Source organism: Canis lupus, chromosome X (assembly GCF_011100685.1).
Source record: "Canis lupus familiaris isolate Mischka breed German Shepherd chromosome X, alternate assembly UU_Cfam_GSD_1.0, whole genome shotgun sequence".
Classification (NCBI taxonomy): Eukaryota; Metazoa; Chordata; class Mammalia; order Carnivora; family Canidae; genus Canis; species Canis lupus.
The window spans coordinates 6,741,861-6,764,574 of record NC_049260.1 but is presented as its reverse complement, the minus strand read 5'-3'; the positions used below and the strand labels follow the sequence as shown (position 1 = coordinate 6,764,574).

At 45.9% G+C, this 22,714-nt stretch overlaps 1 protein-coding gene across 2 annotated transcripts in view; it reads right to left on the bottom strand.

Annotated features, from left to right (window-relative positions):
• WWC3 (WWC family member 3) overlaps positions 1–22,714 on the bottom strand; it is a 119,915-nt gene that overhangs the window by 34,468 nt on the left and 62,733 nt on the right. For both annotated transcript variants that reach the window (XM_038586798.1, XM_038586799.1), the window contains 3 exons: positions 15,397–15,526; positions 12,058–12,201; positions 7,711–7,784 (listed from right to left, as the gene is read on the bottom strand). In XM_038586798.1, coding sequence (XP_038442726.1) covers positions 7,711–7,784; positions 12,058–12,201; positions 15,397–15,526 — 348 coding nt within the window. The remainder of the gene's footprint in view (positions 1–7,710; positions 7,785–12,057; positions 12,202–15,396; positions 15,527–22,714) is intronic.

Below are 22,714 nucleotides of genomic sequence, written 5' to 3'. Positions count from 1 at the left end.
GGAATTCTCCAGCACTCCCGCCACCACTTGGAATTATGAGTCCCACTTCCACAAACTTCCTTTAAATGTGACTACATCCCGATTACTTCTGATTGTCTAGAACCGCTGCACTTGGATGATTTCCCAACTCTGGAAAACATCTCAAATCTAGATACGCAAGGGAAGACTTCTCTGAAATACACACTCGCACAGACTTCTCCCCCCAACTCAGAAGTGGTAAAGCCCAGGAGGTTTTGCAGAGGGTAGGTGGGCTGAACTTCTCGGGGTCGGGGGTGGGGTGGGGGGGTGATGTCCACAGGTGAGGCAGTAGAAATGACAAGACCAAACGCCGAACCGTACCACTCAAATAATTCAAGTCCTGCAGCAAAAGAAAAAGTCACCTGCCATTCCCAGCCTCAGAGGGAAAGAGCAGGAAGGACGCATGATTCTTTGCTAACGCTGCCAGTTGACGCGATGCACTTTGCCCCGCATTGGTGGGTGAACTGCTTTCCTGTACGGGGGCCACCCTCCTGCAGTGACACTCATGGGACTGTCACGGACGTGGCCACGTGGAACGTCCCCGGACAAAACATCACAGCCACTGTGCTTTGGGTGTGGTCCTCACTGCTTGGGTTCTTAAATGTTAATGTCAGTTCTAGATTTGGTTCTTGGTGGAGAACTGCCTGCCACTGCACTCCTCCCTCGTCTACACTGTTCTAATCATGTGTCCCATTTGGAGGCAGTCTGAAAAAACAGAATCGGCAACCAGAGTAAAATCTCTGATGTGGTTCCGGGTGATTCCGCTCCTGGGACCTGATGACACCGACCCTCCCTCATTTCCCACATCTACTGCGGGGTAGGGACGCGAGGCCATCCTGACCGTGGTCCCACAGTGTGTCCCCATCCAGCGCCTGGCCAGGTGTGGCTGGCCATCATATGATGCACAGCTGAGGAGGTTACAAGTCAGGCCTCACTTGCTCACCAGATCCAGAAAGCAGATCTAGAAGAACTGACATCAGCAACTAGAGACCAAATCAAAGACTCCATGGGGACTGGAAATGTGCCCTGCAGCCACCACAGGGAACCAGAACCCTGGGTGCCCAACAGAGGGCACCACGATCACAGGCTTGGTGAACAGGAGTTGAGGGGCTCTGCCGACAGGAATGCTTCACAGACATCCTAAAGCAGCTTCAAGTCCGATGAAAACACAAACTGAGTATCAAAACTCAAGATCCACCTTTAAATGAGCCACGATGTCCTTTGACAGATGAATGGATAAAGAAGATGTGGTCTATATACACAATGGAATATGACTCAGCCATCAGAAAGGACAAATGCCCACCATTTGCTTCGACGTGGATGGAGCAGGAGGGGATTATGCTGAGTGAAGTAAGTCCATCGGAGGAGGACAATCATCATATGGTTTCACTCATACAGGGAATACAATAGTAAAAGGGATTATAGGGGAAAGGAGGGAAAACTGAGTGGGAAAAATCAGAAAAATGAGAGACTCCTAACCCTGGGAAATGAACAAGGGGAGGTGGGCGGGGGGATGGGGTCACTGGGTGAAGGGCACTGAGGAGGAAACGTGATGGGAAGAGCATTAGGTGAATATATGTTGTCAAACTGAATTTAAATAAGAAAATAAAAATTTTAAAAATGATCCTCGGCCATGAAGGGAGCCACAGAGAACTCTCTTCCGGGCCATTCTCTTCCTTCAGTTCCAGGGAGCCATCTACGTCACACCTGGCACAGGTCATACTCAGTAGAGGTCACACTCGGCACAGGCCAGTGTGACTTAAGGAAGGGGGACAGGCCGATGTAGGGCTGCCAACTTTTTATTTTCCCAAGTATAGATTTTGAAGACACCTACTCGCACTGTCATCATTATTTTGTAAAAGAAAGAGATCTTAACAAACAAACAAAAAAGATCAGATTAAGAGTTCTCCGCATGGACAAAAAGCCAATCGGCTTGATACAAATCCGTCGCTGCCCTCCTTTGCCCTGTGCACTATGGACCAGGGACACACCTTGGGGCAGTGCTTGGGCAGCAGTCTGTCTGTCCTCCCCCTGCTATTCCTTCTCTGTTCCCTTCCCGATGCCCTTTGCCAGCATCTCCTCCTCTTCTGTGGGTCCCGGGGAGGTGAGTGTCTTCTGAGGCTTTACTTCCTCTTCTCTTTTCTGCTCACTCCTACCCCGATTCTCTTGGACTTCTGACTTCCATCCTCTGGCCAAGTTCCCTCTCACTAGGTCATCGGCTATGGGACTTCCTTATGACCCAGCCCCAAATTCTCTTCCTTTCTCAGCGCATGCTCTGTCCCAAGGTGAGCTCAGCCACTCCACGACTTAAGCACCATCTATATGCTCAAGATTCCCACACTCCTGCCTCGAGCTGCCCTCCTGGACATGTCACCATTTGGATGGCTCACACTGAACACTCCCAACTCAAAAGTCCTAGAATGCCCAGCAATTTCAACGCCTTTCCAAGGCACTACTGGCTCCCCATGACGTGGCCCTGCTTCCCAGCTCATGGCATCCTCCATCCCACTCCTCACTCCCCTTCATTCTGTAGCTACAGGTGGGCCAGGCTGACTCAGACTGATCCCCCCACCCACCACATACACACACACACACACACACACACACACACACACTTCCTAAGAAACTTGCAATTACACAACTTTCCACCCTGTTCTGCTCCCCTCTGGCTGAGAAGTCCTTCCCAGGCGCATAGACAGCCAGGATCCCAGCATCCTTCAGGGTGCAGCTCCAAGGCCGTTTTCTCCAGCACCCAAAAAGATAATTCATTACAGAAATACCCAAGACCACGAGCCTTTTCAGATGTCCACGAAGGGTCAGAAACGGCAAACTGAGCTCGGTGTGATTACATACCGTGCGAACACAGTTCTTAAAATGGAAAGACCACCCCTGCCTCTGGTAGAACCCTAAAGACATGCATATCTTGATGCCTTTTTTCTCCTCAGATCAAGAGGAAATATCCCAAGGCTCACATCAGGACATGGGCCTGGGGGTCGGAAGCCAAGGAGCAAAGCAGTCAGCCTAGAGCTGACCTGGGCCCCCAGGACTCCTCCTGCTTGCCCACTAGCAGAAGCAAAGGCCAGATAGCAAATGTGACCAACTGGAGCCCTCGTTTACTCATTCAATAGATATTCAGTGAGTATTTAGCTACTGGAATTATAGCACTGACCTAAGCAGACAAAAATCCCTGCCCGTCGGGGGTTTATGTGCTTGGAGAGAAAAAAACAAATGATTAAAAACAAAACAAAACAAAACATGTACAGAGAGAATGGGTTAGGTGATTACATTTGCTCGGAGGATCAGGGTGATGGGGACGGGAATGGGGCATGCTACTTTATTCTGTATGATCAGGGACGCGTGTCTGACAAGGTGACCAAGAGGAGAGCAGAAGCCACCTGACAATTTGAGACAAAGCATCCCACGGTAGGCAAAGGAAACAGCAAAGGCCAAGGGCACTGCGTGAGATTTCTCTTGCAGCTGTAACAAAAGATCACAGACTTGGTGGCTTAAAACAGCACACATAATCATCTTACAGTTCCAGAAGTCAAAAATCAAAAAAAGGAAAAAAAGGACAGGGCCGTGATCCTTCTGGAGGCTCTAGGAAAAAATCCATTGCATTGTTGTTTCTAGGGGCTGCCCACAGGCCTCGGCTCGTGGCCCACACCACTCTGATCTCTGCTTCCCTCCTCATATCTCTATCCCAGACTGTCCCTCTTCTAAGGACCCCAGGGATGACATTGAGCCCACACGGATCACCCAGAATCATCGCCCCATCTCAAGGTCCTTAACTTAGTCCCATCTGCTGTGGAAGGCAATACAGCCATAGGGCTGGGGGATGAGGCTGTGAACACCTCGAGGAGGCCGTGATTCTGCTGACTCCAGGCACTGAATCCGGAGTTCACCTGGCAGGTTTGATACCTGGCGTGTCTGTGGAATACCGGGGAGCCGACCTGCCTGGAACAGGCAGAGGGAGGAATACGGGGCAGTGGGCTAATGCCCTGAGTTCGTGGAAAGCTGCTCCTGTGGACCCTCATTGCCTAAACACAGGAAGGATTTAAGAGCCAAATAGAAGCCCGAGAATAAGGTTTATCAGCGAAGGTAGGACTGACACCCCGGGCCACCTAAGTCGTTGCTCTGGGGTTGCCCTGTGCACTGTGGGTCGTTCAGCAGCCTCCCTGGGCTCCACCCACCAGGTGCAGCACCCTGTCCCTGGTCAGGAGGACCACAGATGTTCCCCGGGGAGAAGCTGCTTCCTTCAATGATTGAGATAATGTGGAACAGAGGAATGATAGCACCTACCATGTTCTGAAAGGATCACTTGTCTTAAAAAAAAAAAAAAAATTCAGACATAGCAATTAAAATAACCAAAAGTCACACAAATTATGTTGCACCACACCAGGAAATGCACCATTCACACAAGGGAGAAGGACAGGACAACTGAGAGAAGGTCTCTGCCTGTTACTCCAGTACAATTTACAAAGAATGAAGATGTTTAATGACGCTAAGCAAATATGAAAATCGGGGCTCCCCATGACCATTGGTGGCAGTGCAAAAGTGGCTAAGTCATTTTGGGGGTATCTATCAAAACTTTTTCTTTTCTTTTTTTTTTTTGTAGGCTCCACACAGGGCTCGAACTCAGGACCCTGAGATTGAGACCTGAGCTGAAATTAAGAGTCAAACACTCAACCAACTGATCCACCCAGGCGCGCCTATAAAACTTTTCAATGTACGTGCTTTTACACCCATACATTTCACTAAGTATCAGTCCAAGGACACAGTCAGTTCTTCAAGGCTGAGGCCATTAAAAGATATGCACTGTTTGTGGAAAGGAAGAACTGCAGCCATCTAGGTAGGATGTCTGTCCACAGAGGGATGCTAAGCTATGCATCCATACTACATTTAACTACACTGTACTTAATTTATTTAAATGTTTAGATAGAAGCCAATGCCACACCAAACCATTAATTGTGGGAAGTGCAATGAGAGAAGGGGAAAGAGGGTGGTCTCTATGGATTGTGCCTGTGACAAAAACAATGTATTCGTGTACTATTTTTGTAATTAAAGAGAAGTGGGATGCCTGGGTGGCTCAGAGGTTGAGCATCTGCCTTTGGCTCAGGTAGTGATCCCAGGATCCTGGAATCGAGTCCCGCATCGGGCTCCCCGCAGGGAGCCTGCTTCTCCCTCGGCCTGTGTCTCTGCCTCCCTCTGTGTCTCTCATAGATAAATTTTTTAAAAAGGGGAGAATACAAGTGGGCATGCACATCTGTAAACATGCATGTGTTATGTGTATGTACAAGCACACACAGGCATGTGCTTCTGACTCTGGCATGTGTGTACAGACGTGTACATACGCAACCCCAGCAGATACTGTCCAGGTGTGGGTAGGGAGAGGTCCTCGCCCCCAGGCAGAGCCACTGATAAACTGATATATTTCTGTTAGTTGGGGAGGAGTTTATCTCCCAAATAGGTTAAAGACCATGTAAAATAGCATCGCATAAACCACACAATTTTTCTGAAATGCCCAGAACAGGGCAGGTACTGGGTAGAAAGAAGTACAATCTCCCACTCTCCCAGCAGCTTCTCTGCCCACTACTGTGGGGTGTGGATGAAGCTCCTGGGGTCACCCACACAGACCGGCCAGCAGGAAATCACACAGGGATGGGCCCGGGCCCGCTGGGGCAGCACAGTCCTCCAGCACAGAGCAGGGGTTCTCAGCCTCAGCACTGGTGACATATGGGGGGATCCTTCTCTCTGTGGGGCCCGCCTATGCACCACAGGATGTTGAGCAGCAGTCTTGGGCTCTACCGGCTAGATGCCAATAGCAGGTCCCCCGGAGTTGTGACAAACAAAAATGCCTCCAGACACAGCCAGAAGTCCCCTGGGGGTAAAGTCCTCACTCTCTCTGTTGGGAACCACTGTGCTAGTGGGAAAAGGACAGGCAGTGCTTGAGCAAGCCAATCCAGGACGTCTTCACAACGTGTGTCTGATATTTAAATGTTGCCAATGCAGCCCAGAAGGGCGTTTCTGTCCCACAAAGGCTGAAGCAGGGGGCAGGGCTCCCCCAGCCCCATCCCACATAGCTGCAGCGCATTTCCTAACAAGGTCCTGGAAATCCTGATCCTGAGATATCACTGTCATTTAAAAGATACTGATGAAATGCAGTGTCTTCTCCTGAATAATTTTCTTAAATACTTGCCTTTTCGCCCATATTATCTCAACATTCAAGAGGTTATTGTGTCCCGATACTATCTCTAGAAAACAAAGAAATCACTTGCTATGTTCAGTAAATGTCACAGCAAAATACATAACAGTGATGTTCATAGGGGAGCAACCATGCCTTTTCTGCATTTTAATACAGCATAGCACATTCCAGCACCCACACAGTGCAGCCCAGGAGAAACATGCAAGAATGAGCAGAGGAATATTCAAAGGGCACAACCGCCCCTGAAACGGGCACCACGTTCAGAAGGAACGCATGACACACGGGCACTCTGACCGCCGAGATAAGCAGCGTGCCCCAACAGACTTGGCAGGGGTCTGGCTGGAAACATAAAGTCCACCACAGACACGGGGTGAGAAGCCAGGAGGAAGCGGGCATGAAAGCTCTGAGCAAACAGAAGGCCCGTGCAGGGCATGCCGGCCTTCTAGCAGGGAGTCATATGATCTGCTTTTGTTGCTATTTTTACATTTTCTAAAAAGGCGACAAAGTGGATTTCCAGACATCATGAATGATACAGTATATTGAGCAGGCCCGACCAGTTAGCTTCCAGAAAGGATTCCTTTACCCCACCTGGCATTCCTCTCCTTCTCCCCCACCCTCCGAGAAAATAGTTCGTATGTGACTAAAGAGACTTTTTAAAAAAAGATACTCTTCATAGCTTTCTGAAGCACATATTTGGAAGTAATTTGGTTTTAAGGCTCTTTTCAGAAGATGCAAAAGAGAGAAAGTCTCCAGAAAAAGGCCATGAAAGCTGGGGGGGGGGGGGGGGTTGGTGAGAATACCGAAACCAGGGTCCTGCGAACATGCAGAGGGACGTGACATGCTAAAAATACTGCCTGCCGGTGAGGATTACATGCTGCCTCTCATTTCTGCCCTCGTCCTACAGTTAAGGGCTGGGGGGTTGGGGGGGGAGAGAAAGACAAATTCTGAAAACGGAGAGACAGGGTCAAGTCTCAATTTTCCAAGGGCAGATGATTTACAGCGAAGGTCAACAGGAATGGCTATACTTCCGTTCTCTCCATCGAAATCCAGCCCATGAGGTACTGCTGTCACCTGCTGACCTTAGTCCTTATTAAACTGTCTTTTCAACCAAGATATGTGACTTTTCCGGTTAATTAGGAACGACATGCGTAAAAGATAAGGCAATTATGCTGAAACCGGTCTGAGGGACTGTTGCTGCTCGCAGAGCTGGAGTCCTGAGCTACCTGACGATAAGGGAGCCGACAAAATCTCTGTCTTTATTAGATCCTGTCTTCGTAACTGTTCACAACAGCGAGAATTTCACGTTTTAAATGCACATGAAATTTTAGTGTGGGTATTAAGAAGCTTATGCAGAAAGAAAGATCCTGGATTTTTTTATTCAAGCAGACACTGCTTTCTGATGACAGCCCCACGCTGGCGTTCCACAAAACCTCTTCCCATGGGAGAAAGAAAGGGAGCAGAAGGCAAGATTTTAAAAAGGAACTTCTTACCTCTTTCTTGCTTCCTCATACTGCCAATTAAGCCTGACTCGGTCTACAAGTCTTGTTTTATCATCAAAGACAAACTTTCAGGAACAGAAGAAAAAAAAGGGGGGACATATTAAAAACATATTTTTAAAAGAGAAAATTCATTTCAACTTGCAGCAACAATGAATAATATCTTAATATGTCCTTAAATTTCCATTTTTCAAGGGTCTGGAAGGAAACACACTAAACAATGCTCAGTTGCTACCTCTGGTTGGTGGGAGCTGTGAGTGGGGCTGGGAAGGCTGCTTCCCAAACACTGGTGGATTTGTTTTTTGCTTTTTGTTTTTTTTTCCCCACAATGGAAGTGTATTCATCTACTGTGTAATTCCTAACAACAACAAAAAATTAAGTTTAAAAAAATAAAGAATTGGGGATCCCTGGGTGGCTCAGTGGTTTAGTGCCTGCCTTTGGCTCAGGGTGCGATCCTGGAGACCCGGGATCGAATCCCACGTCGGGCTCCCAGTGCATGGAGCCTGCTTCTCCCTCTGCCTGTGTCTCTGCCTCTCTCTCTATCATAAATAAATATTAAAAAAAATAAAGAATTGTCTAGCAAAAGTTGATACAAAGGCAAAAATATTCATCCCATTTTGTACAGTACGTTCTCTCGTTCTTCAATAAATACAGCATGATGATGTTCTCCTAAGCAGTCACAAGACCTGAAGGAGATAGACAAGCTATGTGAGGTATGGGCTACAGGCCTCCTTCGAATGTTATGTGGCATGTTAAAGCACCAAAGGCCAAAAGCAAAGAAAGCAAGGTCTGAAAGAGCCCGCTGAGGGCACATCACCTCAGAGTTAGAATGGAAATGTGGTGCTCTGGTGTGATCACTAGCTGAACTTAATATTTTCATATCAATCACACTGAACTGTTTGTTCCTAAAACAAAACAAAAAACGACCTGTATGGAGATAATTGTAGCTCACCTTGGTTATTTCTTTGTTCATTCTTGGAAATATATAACACTACTTCATTAAATCAATTGTTGCTGTAGATCTGACCTTAACTAGACCATATATTGTAGCCACTAAGTCTTTTTTTTAAATCTCATATCAACAAACATTTGAAAATATTCTATTTGAATGATTGGTGACGAATTTATTGATACCAGTTTTGATATACATTAATAGGAATTTCTTCATATCTTCATTGCCTTGAATGGCGAGATGAAGAAATGCCTTATGGGGGACTGAGCGAGCATTCTCTGATGGGATGGGTAATAATTTTACACATTTTAACAGCCTCATCCGGTACCCCTTCTCTATGGTTTCTTCAGTACAACTATATGGATACTATAGCATCACATCTCTTAGAAATTGTCTACACTGGAAATGAGCTATTGGTTACCTCATCACCTTGTTAGAGACTCCTGCAGCTGACCCCTCATCAAGACCAGTAAATGTCATTTCTTAAACCTCTTCTTCATGCTGTCTATAGATCTCTAAGCTCTGTTTCTGCATTCTTCTTTGAGAACAAAAAGGACATCTTAGTCAAAAAAAGGAGAAACCTATGGCCCAATGGATTTAACAGGTTCCCCTTTCACGGTTTCTATGTAGTCTTACAGCACATACTGCAATCACTAAATCCCAATGTTAGGCCTGTGGTGCAGACACACTTGTGTTTGCAAAGGCATGTCTAATTACATCAAGGCCCATCCTAAAAAAAAACCGATGACTCAAAGCGCTAACTAAGTCAGGTATGTAGATGTCTAAGATGGTCCCCAATGGTCTCCACTTCTTCAGATTTGCCCCAAGTGAAATCACCTTGAGTGCACTCTAGAGCCATAATTTGCCTGTAACCAACAGAATACAACAAGGATGATAGGAAGCCATTCCTGTGATTAGCTTACAAAAGATGGTGACTTCCATCTTGCTAGCAGACTCAGTTTGCACACTTTGATGAAGCAAGCTACTGTGCCAGAGAGGATACTCTATATGGTAAAGCAGCAGAGCCCTCAATCCAACAACCTGTGAGCAAGTGAATCCTGCCAACAGTCATGTGAGCTTGAGTGGCCCCTTCCCCAGTCAAGTCCTCAGATGAGACCACAGCCCTGGGTGACACCCTACCTGGAGTTTCGGGAGAACCCCTGATATACAGGACCCTGCCCAGACTCCTGAGAAGCAGGATGAGTCTGAGATAATACAAGAGTGCTGTTTTCAGATGCTAGGTTTGGGAGTAATCTGTTATGCAGCAAGAGCCAACTAATCCATTACAGCCTTTCAATATACTTTTTTATAACTACATGATATAGTGGAAAGCACAGGGGTGGGTTTAGGAATCAGAGATGTTGACTGAAACCCAAGCAGATCCGCCTCTCCCTGGCTACATGACCTTAGGTGACTTGGTACCTCTATCCCCTCATCTATCAAAAGGATATGGAAACAACTAACAAGACAACAGCCATGAAGCTGTCAACCCAGGGCCCCAGTAACCTCACAAACATGACAATTTACTGTTCAAGTTACTGCAACAGCATAACCAGCCACTCTGCACCTGACATTTTTAGAAAGTCTTCCTAGATCATTAGAGATTAGAATCTTTGATCTTACCTGTTTCTAACTAGTTGAATCTCTAAATTCTAACTCTAACCTATGATAAAAGTAATAAATTATTCATGGAATTCAATGAGACTTGTTTCTTTCCTTCCCACATGTCAAAATCTTTAGGCAAAAGTGGAAGATGTTTCTGACCTACAGACTCTTCTCTGTGTGTTATACAGATGGTGATCATATTCTTTCAACCAAAATTGCCTTGTCAAAAATGTCTAAGTGTAAAAAACCAAAAAACAAAACAAAAAACTGTCAAAGTGTACTTCTGAGAGCAATGACAGGAAAACTGAAAATAGGACTGTTTCAGGACGTCCAGAAAGAGTCACTATTTACCATATTATACTCAAAGAGTTACTATTTGCTCAAATTTCAAAATATTAACTAATTATTTAAAACCCAGTGTTTTTTGTCAATGGCTTTTTTTTCTCCTTTTTCTTTTTCTTTATTTAATTTTGGGGAGGACATTCCACATTCCACTGGTGGCTCATCTTTACTTAATAAGCCCTAAGAAAAAGAAGCCATCTTTTTTTCCCATTTGTTTTCTGTTTGTAATAAACTTCACTCAGTAACATTACAACAGTAATGTCTTTAAGTATTCACTACCCTACTTCAGATGATGATTGCCAACTTTGTTTTTGTGGCTAATTCAAGGCTTCACTAATTATCAAAAGGGGCATTATAAAATCCTTCCAAATTCCAAGCAAAATTAATTTTGATTCAATTCAATTTCCTGACATTCTTTTAGAACAAGAAATAGCATCAAAGTATAACCTAAGGGCAACACAGCCACAAAGCCTCTGAAAAATCACTGGTCTAAGCCAAAGATCACTAAACTATGGGCCCCACAGGCCAAATCCTGTTTTTATAAATAAAGTTTTATTGGAACACAGCCCTGCCCATTCGTTCACATATTGCCCATGGCTGCCTTTGCACTATAACAACACAATTAGGTAGTTATAGCAGAGACTGCATGGCCTACAAGGCCTAAAGTATTTACTATGTGGACCTTTACAGGAAAAGTTAGCTGATCCCTGCTCTAAACTATCATATGTCAGGGCGCCTAAGTGGCTAAGTCAGTTAAGCGTCCGACTCTTGATTTCGGCTCAGATCATGAGCTCAGGGTCATGGGATTGAGTCCCACACTGGGCTCCATGCTCAACGCAGAGACTGCTTGTCTCTCTCCCTCTGCTCCTCCCCCTGTTCACACACTCTCTCTCTAATGACAGGTAAAATCTTTAAAAATAAATAAAATAAAATAAAATGTCATATGTCTGTTAAAAACCTATCTAAACTTGAGGGGCCTACGTAGCACCATTGGTCAAGTGTCCCACTTTTGGTTTTGGCTCAGGTCGTGATCTCAGGGTCATGAGATAGAGCCCTGCGTCAGGCTCCATGCTCAGCATGGAGTTAAGTTTCTCCCTCTCCCTCTGCCCCTTCCCCTCTGCATTTTCTCTCTCTCTCTCTCTCTCTCTCTCTCTCAAATAAATAAGTCTTAAAAAAAAAAAAAAAACTACACACACACATCTAAACTGAACTCTCAAAAGGATTCTGCCAAATCCAAATCACAAGGACAGAGGTAATAAGCAATCCGATTGCCTTCCAGGCCATGGAACCTTCACAGCTGGATTCTTCCTTCAAATTTAATGGCACAAAAGCCAAAACATTTCTGAAGAGAAAGTGGCAAAGTCAAACAAATGAGTGATGGCAACATGAAAGCAACTCTCCTTCCCCTGGGCACACTCGGTTCTTTCCCGTTCCTGGCATACCTCTCCAATGATGTCGGTCTGAGACCCAGCATCGCAGAACTGCTGAGGTAAATCGCCAAGCGCAGCTGGGTTGTGAGGGAGCTCTTGCGGAGGGTCGCTAAGAGAAAAGCTATTCCTGAAGCCATCGCTCAGCTTGGCCAGACTCTGCAACAGAAGGAAACGAGTTATTGAGCAGAGGTGGTAATGCTTCGTTTCACTGGCTCCAGGGCAGCTGCGTTGGTACCAGAGACCTGGCCTACGCCAGCCCCCAGCCCCACCAGATGTAGAAGACACGGCCATCACCTCATGCACCTTTGATACAATGCACGGCCACCTACATCAGAGAATGGCCGAGTCCTCCTGGCAGCGTGTCAAGAGTGTAGAGAACTGTGGTACCATTTTGATTGTTTTTTAAACCTTTGTTTTCTAAAGAAAAGAAATAAGCAATCCCACCCTCCCGTCAAGAAAAAGCCAAACTCAGAGAAACAGACTGGAATGGTAGGTCACCAGGGGCTGAGGGGTCAAAGGGCAAGGACTCTCGGTTATAAGATGAATCCGTTCCAGGCCGTAACGTACAGCATGGTGACTACAGTGAGCAACGTATCTATGTGAGGTGACGGATGTGTTAACTAACTTTATCGTGGTAATCGTTTCACAGTATATGTGTATATCAAATCATCAGGTCTTATACCTTAAATTTATAAAATTTTATTTCTCAATCGCACCTCAATAAAAACGGGGGGCACTACCTGTATCAATAAATGAGTCTGACAGAGATGAGTGGTGCCAACTTGAGATTTTTATAAACCACACAGAAGGAAAACCACTCCCAGATGATGTTTAGATATTTTATATAACCTGATTTTTCAGTCGTAATTCTACATGGTCAAGAGTCATCTCATATGGATGTTAGTTTGCCAAAAACTAGAGTAAGCATGCCTTCTGGTATATGTAACTCCTTTGGGTGAAAGTCAAAAAGGAATCAGATCTTCAACAGCTTTTTAGAAGACTTTTGAATATATTTATCTTCAGCAGACATTTCTGCAGACACCAGAATGTGCAGGTGCAGTGTAACACCTGTAGCTGGTTCTGGATCTAAACAAAGGCATGTTGGAACGGGCCGATATTGTTAAGCTCATAAAAGAAAGACAGAACAACTTCTTTGCTTTTCCCAGATAGGACGTTGCCCATGCCTCTCCCAGGAGCTTCTCGGGGAGGATGCTGGGGTCTAAAACTTCTTACAGAAATTCTATCTCCAGCCTCCATGGTGGGCAAACCACTTGAGGCACCTGGGTGGCTTGCCCCAGCCCTGCACATTTGGCAAGGCCTCCAAGCCCCCAGGGTGAAATATCATGTGGCTCACCCCTGGGGTTTGGGCTTAGATGAGATGGGTGATGTCCATGTAGCACCCCATCCAACACTGTGCTCGGGGACCTCAGTAAACGCCAGTAGCTGTTCCTGCCACCAGTGCTCGGAGAAAATCTACCCATTGACCATTTACCTCTCATGACCTGGAGAGGGCATCTGAAAATACGGATTTGGGGGTCACATCCCCAGAGCCTAATCTAGCAGGCCTGGGTGAGGGCTCTGCAATGGTCAACTTAATGGCCACTGTGGGGACACTCCACAAGTCTCCTGCATCCTTGACCTTCGGAAACACTGCATGTAAGGCAGTTATGTGTGAACCTGTCTCATTGGGCCCACGAGTCCGGGCTCTGCTTCACATGTCGTTCTAGGTCTTACATTCTGCAGAATCTAGACAAATGACTACCAGGTACCCAGTGTGTTGAGCAAAAAATGGAAGCCATAACAGAAACATCCGAATGCACACTAGGATCAAGCAAAAAGGCCAGCGTGCATCCGTCTGCAAAAACTCAACATTTTTCTAAAAATAACAAAATCTACAGATGTTCAAGGGACAAAAAAATAAAGCAGTATAAAGCTCAATGATCCCAGCCATTTAATTCAAATCTATCCACGCAGTAGGATACTATGCAGCCATGTCAAGGAACAAAGCAGCTCATTGTGTACAGATACGGGAAAAGGTACAGGGTATTATCGTTACGTGAGGAAGTCAGGGCACAACAGCAGCAGGCACAGCCCTAGCTTTCTGTGGGGACAGCTGAACATGTGTTCACTATCTCCCGTGTCCGCAAAAATGCTTGCAGGGTATACAAGACGCTAACAGAAGTAGTTACGGGAGATGAGAGAATGAGGTGATAGCAAGACTTCTCATCATAGGCTTTTTACATTATTTTGATTATTGAACAATACGTATCACCCATCACAGTATGGCTTAAATTGTGTCCTCCCAAATGATATGTTCAAGACCTAAGAATCTGTGAGTCCGAGCTTATTTGGAAAAAGAACTGTTGCAGATGGAATCAAGTTAAGGAGAGGTCATAGTGAATCAGAGCAGGTTCTAGTCCAATGGTTGGCATCCTTGGAAGAAGAGAAAATTTGGACACAGAAACACAAGGAGAACACCATGTGACCATGAAAGCAGAGATCAGAGCCATGCATCTATGAGGCAAAGAATGCCAAGGATTGCCAGCAGCTACCAGATGCTGGAAGAGGTGAGGGAGGGTCTTCTCCTAGAGCCTTGAGAGAGAGAGAGAGAGCGTGGCCCTGCTGGCACCTTGATTCTGAACACCTGGCCTCCAGACTCCGAAAGAACAAATCGCAGTTGTTCTATACAAGCGTGTGGTACTTTGTCATGGCAACTCTAGGAAACTAACACTCTTATTTTTAAGTATTTTAATATATAGTATACAGAAATATATACACATATAAAGAACATATATTTGTATATGACACGTATGTGTTTTTTTTTAATATTTTTTTTAATTTTTATTTATTTATGATAGTCACAGAGAGAAAGAGAGAGAGAGAGGCAGAGACACAGGCAGAGGGAGAAGCAGGCCCCATGCACCGGGAGCCCGATGTGGGATTCGATCCCGGGTCTCCAGGATCGCGCCCTGGGCCAAAGGCAGGCGCCAAACCGCTGCGCCACCCAGGGATCCCGACACGTATGTGTTTTAAAATATATATGAATTGTATACATAACAAATATATATTGTAAATACATATTTTCCTAAAATTTTAACTAGAAAGACAAATGGAGGGCATCCCCGGTGGCTCAGTAGTTTAGCGCTGCCTTCGACCCAGGGCGTGATTCTGGGGACCCGGGATCGAGTCCCACATCAGGCTCCCTCTGCCTGTGTCTCTGCCTCGCTCTCTCTCTCTCTGCGTCTATCATGAATAAATAAATAAAATCTTAAAAAAAAAAAAAAAAAGACAAATGGACACGCAGGCAGGCAGGCAAATGGACATGGGATCCGAAGAGTGCCAGGCCCCTACCTGCATCAGGTCCCGCCTCTCTTTCTCGCCTGTGCAAATGGCTTTCTTGATGGTCCGGAGCTCACTCATTATAGCCTGTGCCTCATCCAGTTTGTAGTTGGTGTGAGCACTTGACATCTTACGATCAATCCTGGTTAAAAAAGAAAAATCAGAGTCATTCCATGCAAGATTAAAGCATTTCACTGAATGACAAGGAAAAACTCAGAAGCTTTATAGGAAGGTGGAAAAGAGTTAAACTCATTGGTTCGGCAAAGAGAAATAAAGATCCCATAAAACCTTTCCTGCTTGTGGTAAATACGCAGAGATGAGAGTTGGCCACTGGACGACTTCCTTTGCTCCAGGAACATCCAATGCAGGTGAGGACTTTCGAGTCAGGATTCCCATGACCTCTACTAATGATTAGGCAACAAACATTGGCTTAAGTAATTCCCTGAGATTTTAAACGCCTCTCTGAGAGGAGGATCGTGTCTTATTTGTTTATCCCCAGCATCTGGGGTAGTGGTCAAAAATGTCTATTAATAAACACATGAATGACACCTGTGTGCAAGAACATATGGGAAAGGGCAAAAAATTGTGAAGCGATAGTGATGCCTTACATAAAATCGCCAACTCTATGTCTCCTCTACCTTTCTTTTATCTCATTCTGGTTCTAATTTCTCTTTCTCTCTCCCTACTACTCACCTCTTCAATTCTTTCCTGCAATCCAAATATCCATTCGTCCTTCCTCCCTTCCTTCCATCTAGCTAAACTTCCTCCCTCCCCTGCTCCTCCCTTCCTTCTCTCCTGCTGGGCAGTCCGCCCCGTGCACACAACCCCCGGTCTGGGTGCTGGAAACAGAGCACTGACCAAGCCAAGGCTTGGCTCTGGCTTTCCCAGAGTAGGCAGTCTCCTACAGCACACCCTTTGTCTTACCTTCCCTACCCAGGTCTGGAGACCTAGAAGCCCTCGGAGCTAAAGAGGTTGGATACTTTGGTCCAGAAATGGCATGAACTCCCTCTCTGGAAAGCCAATAGCATGCTTTTCAGATTCCAGATCCTCCATCACACAGGTCCTGGTGCTCAACGGTTTCCCCTATGTGACCGGGAAATCTGGCTCCTTAACGGCCAGCCCAAACTCCCTTTATTCTCCACTCACGAAAGCATCCTGGCATGCTGGTGAGTCCCAGTGACACTCCAGCATGACAGCAGGACCCTGGGCAAGGCACTTCACCTCTTTACACCTCAGTTTAATGCTTCCCCCATTTACTGAGAAAATGTTCAGAGACAGCTTACTTGCCAGAGCTCCTGGCATGTAATGTTTGCAAGTGATTATTATTATCAGGACGGTGCTGAATCTGCGAACTCATGGAAGACAAAGTAAAGAATTGACCAACTCCACTACTTTAAGCCAGAGACGGTCTGTGCTATCAGCAGCCTTGGAATAAGAGAAGGACAAATAAAACAGGCAGGAACCCGTTCTCTCCCTCTGAAATCAGGCTTCAGGGCTCAAGAGCGCTGCTGTGACTTGCATCAGCTAGAATTGATGTATTTATGAAAATTGGTCCTGGGTCCTCTTCGAAGCATGGAGTGGATGTGAGCGCATCATAGGTCCCCACACACTCAATGGTGACATCCCTACATCCCAACATGGCTTGGCCATGTGTTTTCCCATTTTAGCTGTTTTACAGAGAACCAGGAGTCTCTAACAGAAGGCAGAAATAGAAGGCCATCCATCTCACATTGACCAAAGAAGCAGCCCTACTTTTCTTGCAGAGAAAAATCTAGACCTATTTATGTAATAATGTCTCCCTATACTCATCTTCTGATAAAAGGCTTTCCAATACATCTCATTTAATGTCACAACCAATAACCCACAAAGGCTGATGAAGGTGATAGAAAAGGTTTACATCATTCTCAGACAAAAAACCCAAGGCCAGAGAAATCGGATTTCTCTAGAACAGTCAATGACCAGCACCTCTGCTAACCAGGTCTACTGCTCCTCTAGAATGAAAAGTACAGCAAATTGATCATCATGTGACACTGACACCCATATGGAGAAATGAAACTCCACTGCATCGAGCAAAACGTTTTCAATTGCATGAAAACCAAAGCTAATCAAATAGCCACAGAAGTACAGACACACATACCCAGTGTTAAGGCTGTAATGCGAGCCGCTACTCATGTCAGCTCCGGCTTTATACTGAAGTGTTGGGATTTCCTTCTGGCTTTTAGTAGCAATAAAGGCTAAGTGTGGCCATCAGTAAACCCAGGGATTGAGCCAGCAGCCTGTCAAGGCACCAAGTTCTACGATGAGAATGGCTGCCACAGAGAGGAAAGGAGGCCCCAAGTCCCCTCAGGAAGAGGGATCCGCAGCCCCATAATTCATCCCGCCAGCGGACACTGCAGAGCACCTAGGACAAGGACAGCTCAGCTTCAAGGTCACGGACATGCGCTCTGGCCTTAGTTTGACCCAAGTGGCTTCGAGACCTTGAAGAGAACACACAGTGGCCCAGAACAGCTGTTTCCACCGTTTTGAGGGTGCCCTGGCATGGGGAGTGGGAGCAACTAAAGGGAGAGCCTGTTTAGGGCTTGGGGACCCTCACCCCTGCTTCAGCAAGCACCTCCCCTTTGCTCTGTCTCAGACATTTTGGTTTCATAGAGGATGTCCTTTGCAGGAAAGGAAAGGGAAAAAGATTCCACTGTTTAAAATGTTTAAAAAGTGTGAAAGCTACTAGGGAACGTGATCTTGAAGTCCTAGTATTTCAGAGCAAATACTGTTATATAATAATAGTATGTAACTATGTTTAAGTAAGTATACATTTCATATATTAATATTATATATTACATTATATAAGAATATAATTATACATAAGGATTATTATATATTATGCAAATCTAACCTAGAAACATTTTATATAGTACATATTATTCAATTATATTATATAATTATATACATAGTACATTAAAATAGTTCGATGTATCAAGCACCTACTAGGTGCCAGGGTCTGGCTGCATGCTTTGCCTTTGTCACCTCCTGGAATCCTCTCAACAGCTTTATGGGGTAAGCATAACCTTCTCAGATTTTATAAGGAAACACATGAGGCTCAGAGAGATAAACTAAGTGGCCCAAGATGACAAGCGAAGGTCTGGGAGAGCTGCCAGGATTCAAACCCACGTCCCCCAGTGCTCAAGTCTGCACTGGATCGCCAAGTGCAGTGATGCCCCTTGATACCGCAGGGGTGCCCCTGGCTCAGGGCGGCCAAGGTCGGGCCCATATGCTTTTATAAGGGCAAGCAATGTTTCACAGAACTCCCACCACTTCCAATTTTGCAACTATGATAAATTCTCATCTAATATAAACTTCAAAGAGAAGGAAACCTTTTCCTTTACATCTGCAAAATTCATTTCTTTGGGAGTGTTTTCCCTTTGGTCAAATTCCCTCTAGAACTTTGGTCAAACTCAGAGGATGTGGTCAGTGATTTGGTGTTTTCTAAAATACCAATATATTCCATTTCATAAAGAAAATCATAACATCTGTGACTGCCAAAGAACTGTCTTTTCTTTTTTCAATCTTAATTAAGAGCCCAAGAGAGTGCTTATACATCTGGAAAAAAATGATAGAAAAGCAATACCCACTCAACAAAAGGTGGTACTAATGAAAACCTAAGTTATTATGCAGTGTGCTGTGATCTGAATGTCTATGTCCCACCACCCTGTTCACATGCTGGGATCATAATTCCCAGGGTGACGGTGTTAGGTGGTGGGGCCTTCGGGAGGTGATCAGGTCATGAGAGAGAAGCCCCCATGAATGGGATCAGTGCTCTTATAAAACAGCCCACAGGGTTCCCTGCCCCTTCCATCATGGGAGGACACAGCGAGAAGATGGCTATTTAGGAATCAGGAAGCTGGCTTTCACTGGACACAGAACCTGACCAGGCTGGCACTTCCAGCCTCCAAAACTTTAAGAAATAAATTTCTAGTGTGTATAAGCCACCCAGTCTGTGGTATTTTGTTATAGCAGACCAAATGGACTAAGGCACAGTGTAAAAAAAAAAATCTAGTACACAGACCAGAGTTTTCACTTTTCTCTCAACATCTTGCAGCAGCTTCAGGGAGGTAAGGTGACTTGCTTGAAGTAACACAGCCAGTAAGGGGCACAGTGTGAGGTTCACACCAAGGCCCCTCACATTGGCACTCATCCTCTTCCTCACTGGGTTAGCAATACACTCAAAGTCAAGGCCTCCAAACTCACACTATGTCAAACCCAAAGGCCACCCACACAGCCCGTCAAATGTCGTCCCAAAGTACACTGGTGCTCTTTATGGTCTGCTTTTGAAAGAAATGGTTAGAGAGAAGAGAAGAATGTGCAGCTTCGCATGATGACAGAATTGCGGTTGAGAAGGCAGCTTAGAGTTGTTTCTCAACCCCTGCCTCCCGTTGCTCCACAGTTTCCATATTTGTTGTTCAATTTAGGATGCTAAGAGAACTTACTGGCAAGAGTAAAACCACATGGCTTCTTTTTTTAAATAAAGATTTATCCATTTATTAGAAAGAGACAGAGAGAGGGAGAGAGAGCACACACACGCAAGTTGGTGGGGGAGCAAAGGGGAAAAAGCAGACTCTCCACTGAGTGCAGAGCCCGACGATGTGGGACTCGATCCCATGACCCTGAGATGGTGACCTGAGTCAAAATCAAGAGTCAGATGCTTAACCAACTGAGCCATCCAGGGGCCCCAAACTAAATGGCTTCTTAACCCACAGCATGAAGAAAAGGGCTGCCAGGCCTCGAAAGATATTCCATATTAATACCACACATTACAACCCAAAAGAATGAGAAGTTTTGTCACAACTCTACCTTTTACATCACCAGCTTGGGCAGGTGGCCTTGAATGCACTTCAGACACCTTCTGGCAGCTTTCTATCAACAGCAGGTCCTGTGTGGAGCACCAGACCTGTCCCACAACCGGAAACAATGCTCTTTTTGTTTCCACCCCCACCGCTGTATGCTGCACAGTTATCGCAACAGTGCTGGGGGTTCTGCATGGACCGCACCTTACGTGCTAGGTTAATGTGATACTATAGGCCTGAGCCTGTCCCAACTGTGAACAATCCCATTCTTTTCTGAAAACACTAACTCCCCTCAGACAGAAAATGCTAATTCCGATATCTAACAGTGCGGCATTGTAGTACAGAATGCTCGGGAGGGGAGACACACGGGTGTTATTCATACCACCCATAAAGGGAAGAGAAGTTCATCAAGCAGCTACGAGGTTCGAAGCAAAAAGGTTCACCTCATAGTGAAGAATGTGCCACATGGAACCTGGTTATTGGAACATCTACCAAACACCCCTTTCTGTAATCTGAACAGCAGGAATAGGAATGGGATTTCTTAAAACACAATGGAACACAATATGAAGAAGAGAAGGAAGCAAGCACTAGAGGGCAGTTAGTAAGAAGATGATGGGGCCAATTCACAGAGCCCCCCTGTGGTACGGGCAGCCCAGGCCCTCACTCGGAGGGTCCCAGTGTCCAGCAGTGACATGAGCCAAGCATCGGCTCCCGGCGGGCAGGAGCAGCAACATCAGCTGCTCTGCACAGCACCTGGGCCAGGGTCCACTTGGGCCACTCAGCCCTGCCCTGGGCCGCAAGTGTCTGAGTCCTGAGGACCAAGCAAGGAACAAAGCAAAGTCGTCCTTCTCGTGTGGCGTTATGCTAGTCAAGGAAACAGATCACAGAAATTAGGGCAGGCAACCATCCGTGTTTTAAGGAAAAGGAAGCCAGGTTCCAGGACAGTGTGTGACAGAAAAGGGTCCTTTTCAGATCCAGTGGTGAACCAAGGATCCTGGTGAGACACTCTTTATCCAGAAAGCTACAGTAGGGAGGGAACGGGCATGTGGAATTTGGGAGAAAGGGTGTTCCTGGCACCTGGAGCTACAAATTCCAGTGGGGAGAGTCACAGGGTGGCCAGGGGGTGGATGCAGGTGAGTGGGGGTGACACTGGGGGAAACACGGTCCGGGCAGGGGCCAACTCATTCATTCCTGGGGACTGTATTCTAAGTGAGAGAGAAAGCCCAAAGGAGCCGCAAGCACAGGAGACACTGTACGAGTCCCCATGACTACGGCATGAAAATGTGAGCCGTCACAGTGACCACAGCAGAAGCTGGGAGAAGGGGATGGGTGCCAGCTGTGGCAACAGCACACCATGAATGGATGGTAAAAAGGCGGGCAGGACGGTGCTCCTGCCCACCCCCCCAAAGCGTCCTGGCCCATCACGCCATAACTCGGGGACCTTACAGGTGTCCTGGTGGAGAAAGGCCTCGATGGCATGTAAGCGTGGGAAACTCAGCGTGAAGCAATGTCAAATGAGCTTTCTGGCTGCAGGACAACGGAATCTAACACGAGGTACATTCCGTATCTCCAGGAGATCTAGAATAACTACACAGGGAAATCTCCCACACATACTGGCACACTCAGCACATCATAGTACATCACCCATTTGCAAAACTGCGCACATCCTGGTCCTGAGTCCTCTGCCTTTCTCGCTGGATGTCACTAACAAGTTACATTAAGACACTTTTTCCAAACAACCTTCAGAAACTAGGGCAGTGGAGCCCAGCGGCGTTTTCACAGGAAAAGCTCGATTTTTCTAAAGACTTTTGTACTCATAAATGCTGCTATTTTCTGAAGACTTTTAAAGAGGGCCTCAAGAGAAATGCAAATTACAACTACACTGAGATACTATCTCTCACCTCTGAGACTGGCAAAAATGCAAAAGCTTGATAATACATACTGTTGGCACAGTTGTGGGAACAGAAACTCATCTGTTAGTGGTGGGAAGGCAACATGGCACAACTCCTAGAGAGGGGGATTTGGCAACGTCTCCTAAATACAATCTATGCATTTACCCTTTGGCCCAGCAAATCCACATTTGGGAACTTATCCTGAGCTCTTTCACATCTACTCGTGCACAGCATCAGGAGTAAAGTCGATGGGAAACGTTATGAATGGACGTACGTGACATTCTCCACATCACAGAAAAAGACAACTGGGGAATCTGCATCTCCCGATGGAAGTACCCTCACCACCAGCTACAAAACATACTTCGCCCCCAAAAAGGAATAGAAAAAGAACTTGAACTGAAATCAGTTCAAGCCTCTCAAACTAACTGCACTACTTTGCATAAGTAGCAGGGGACGGAGGAACGTGTTAAATGATCCCATGAGTACTGAAGCAGCAAAATTCAGAATCAGGAAAATACTACAGGACAAGCAAATTGGTTTCTTCAACAAATAAGTTGTTGGCAGGAAAAACAAAAATAAGGATGGGGTGTAGAGACTCAG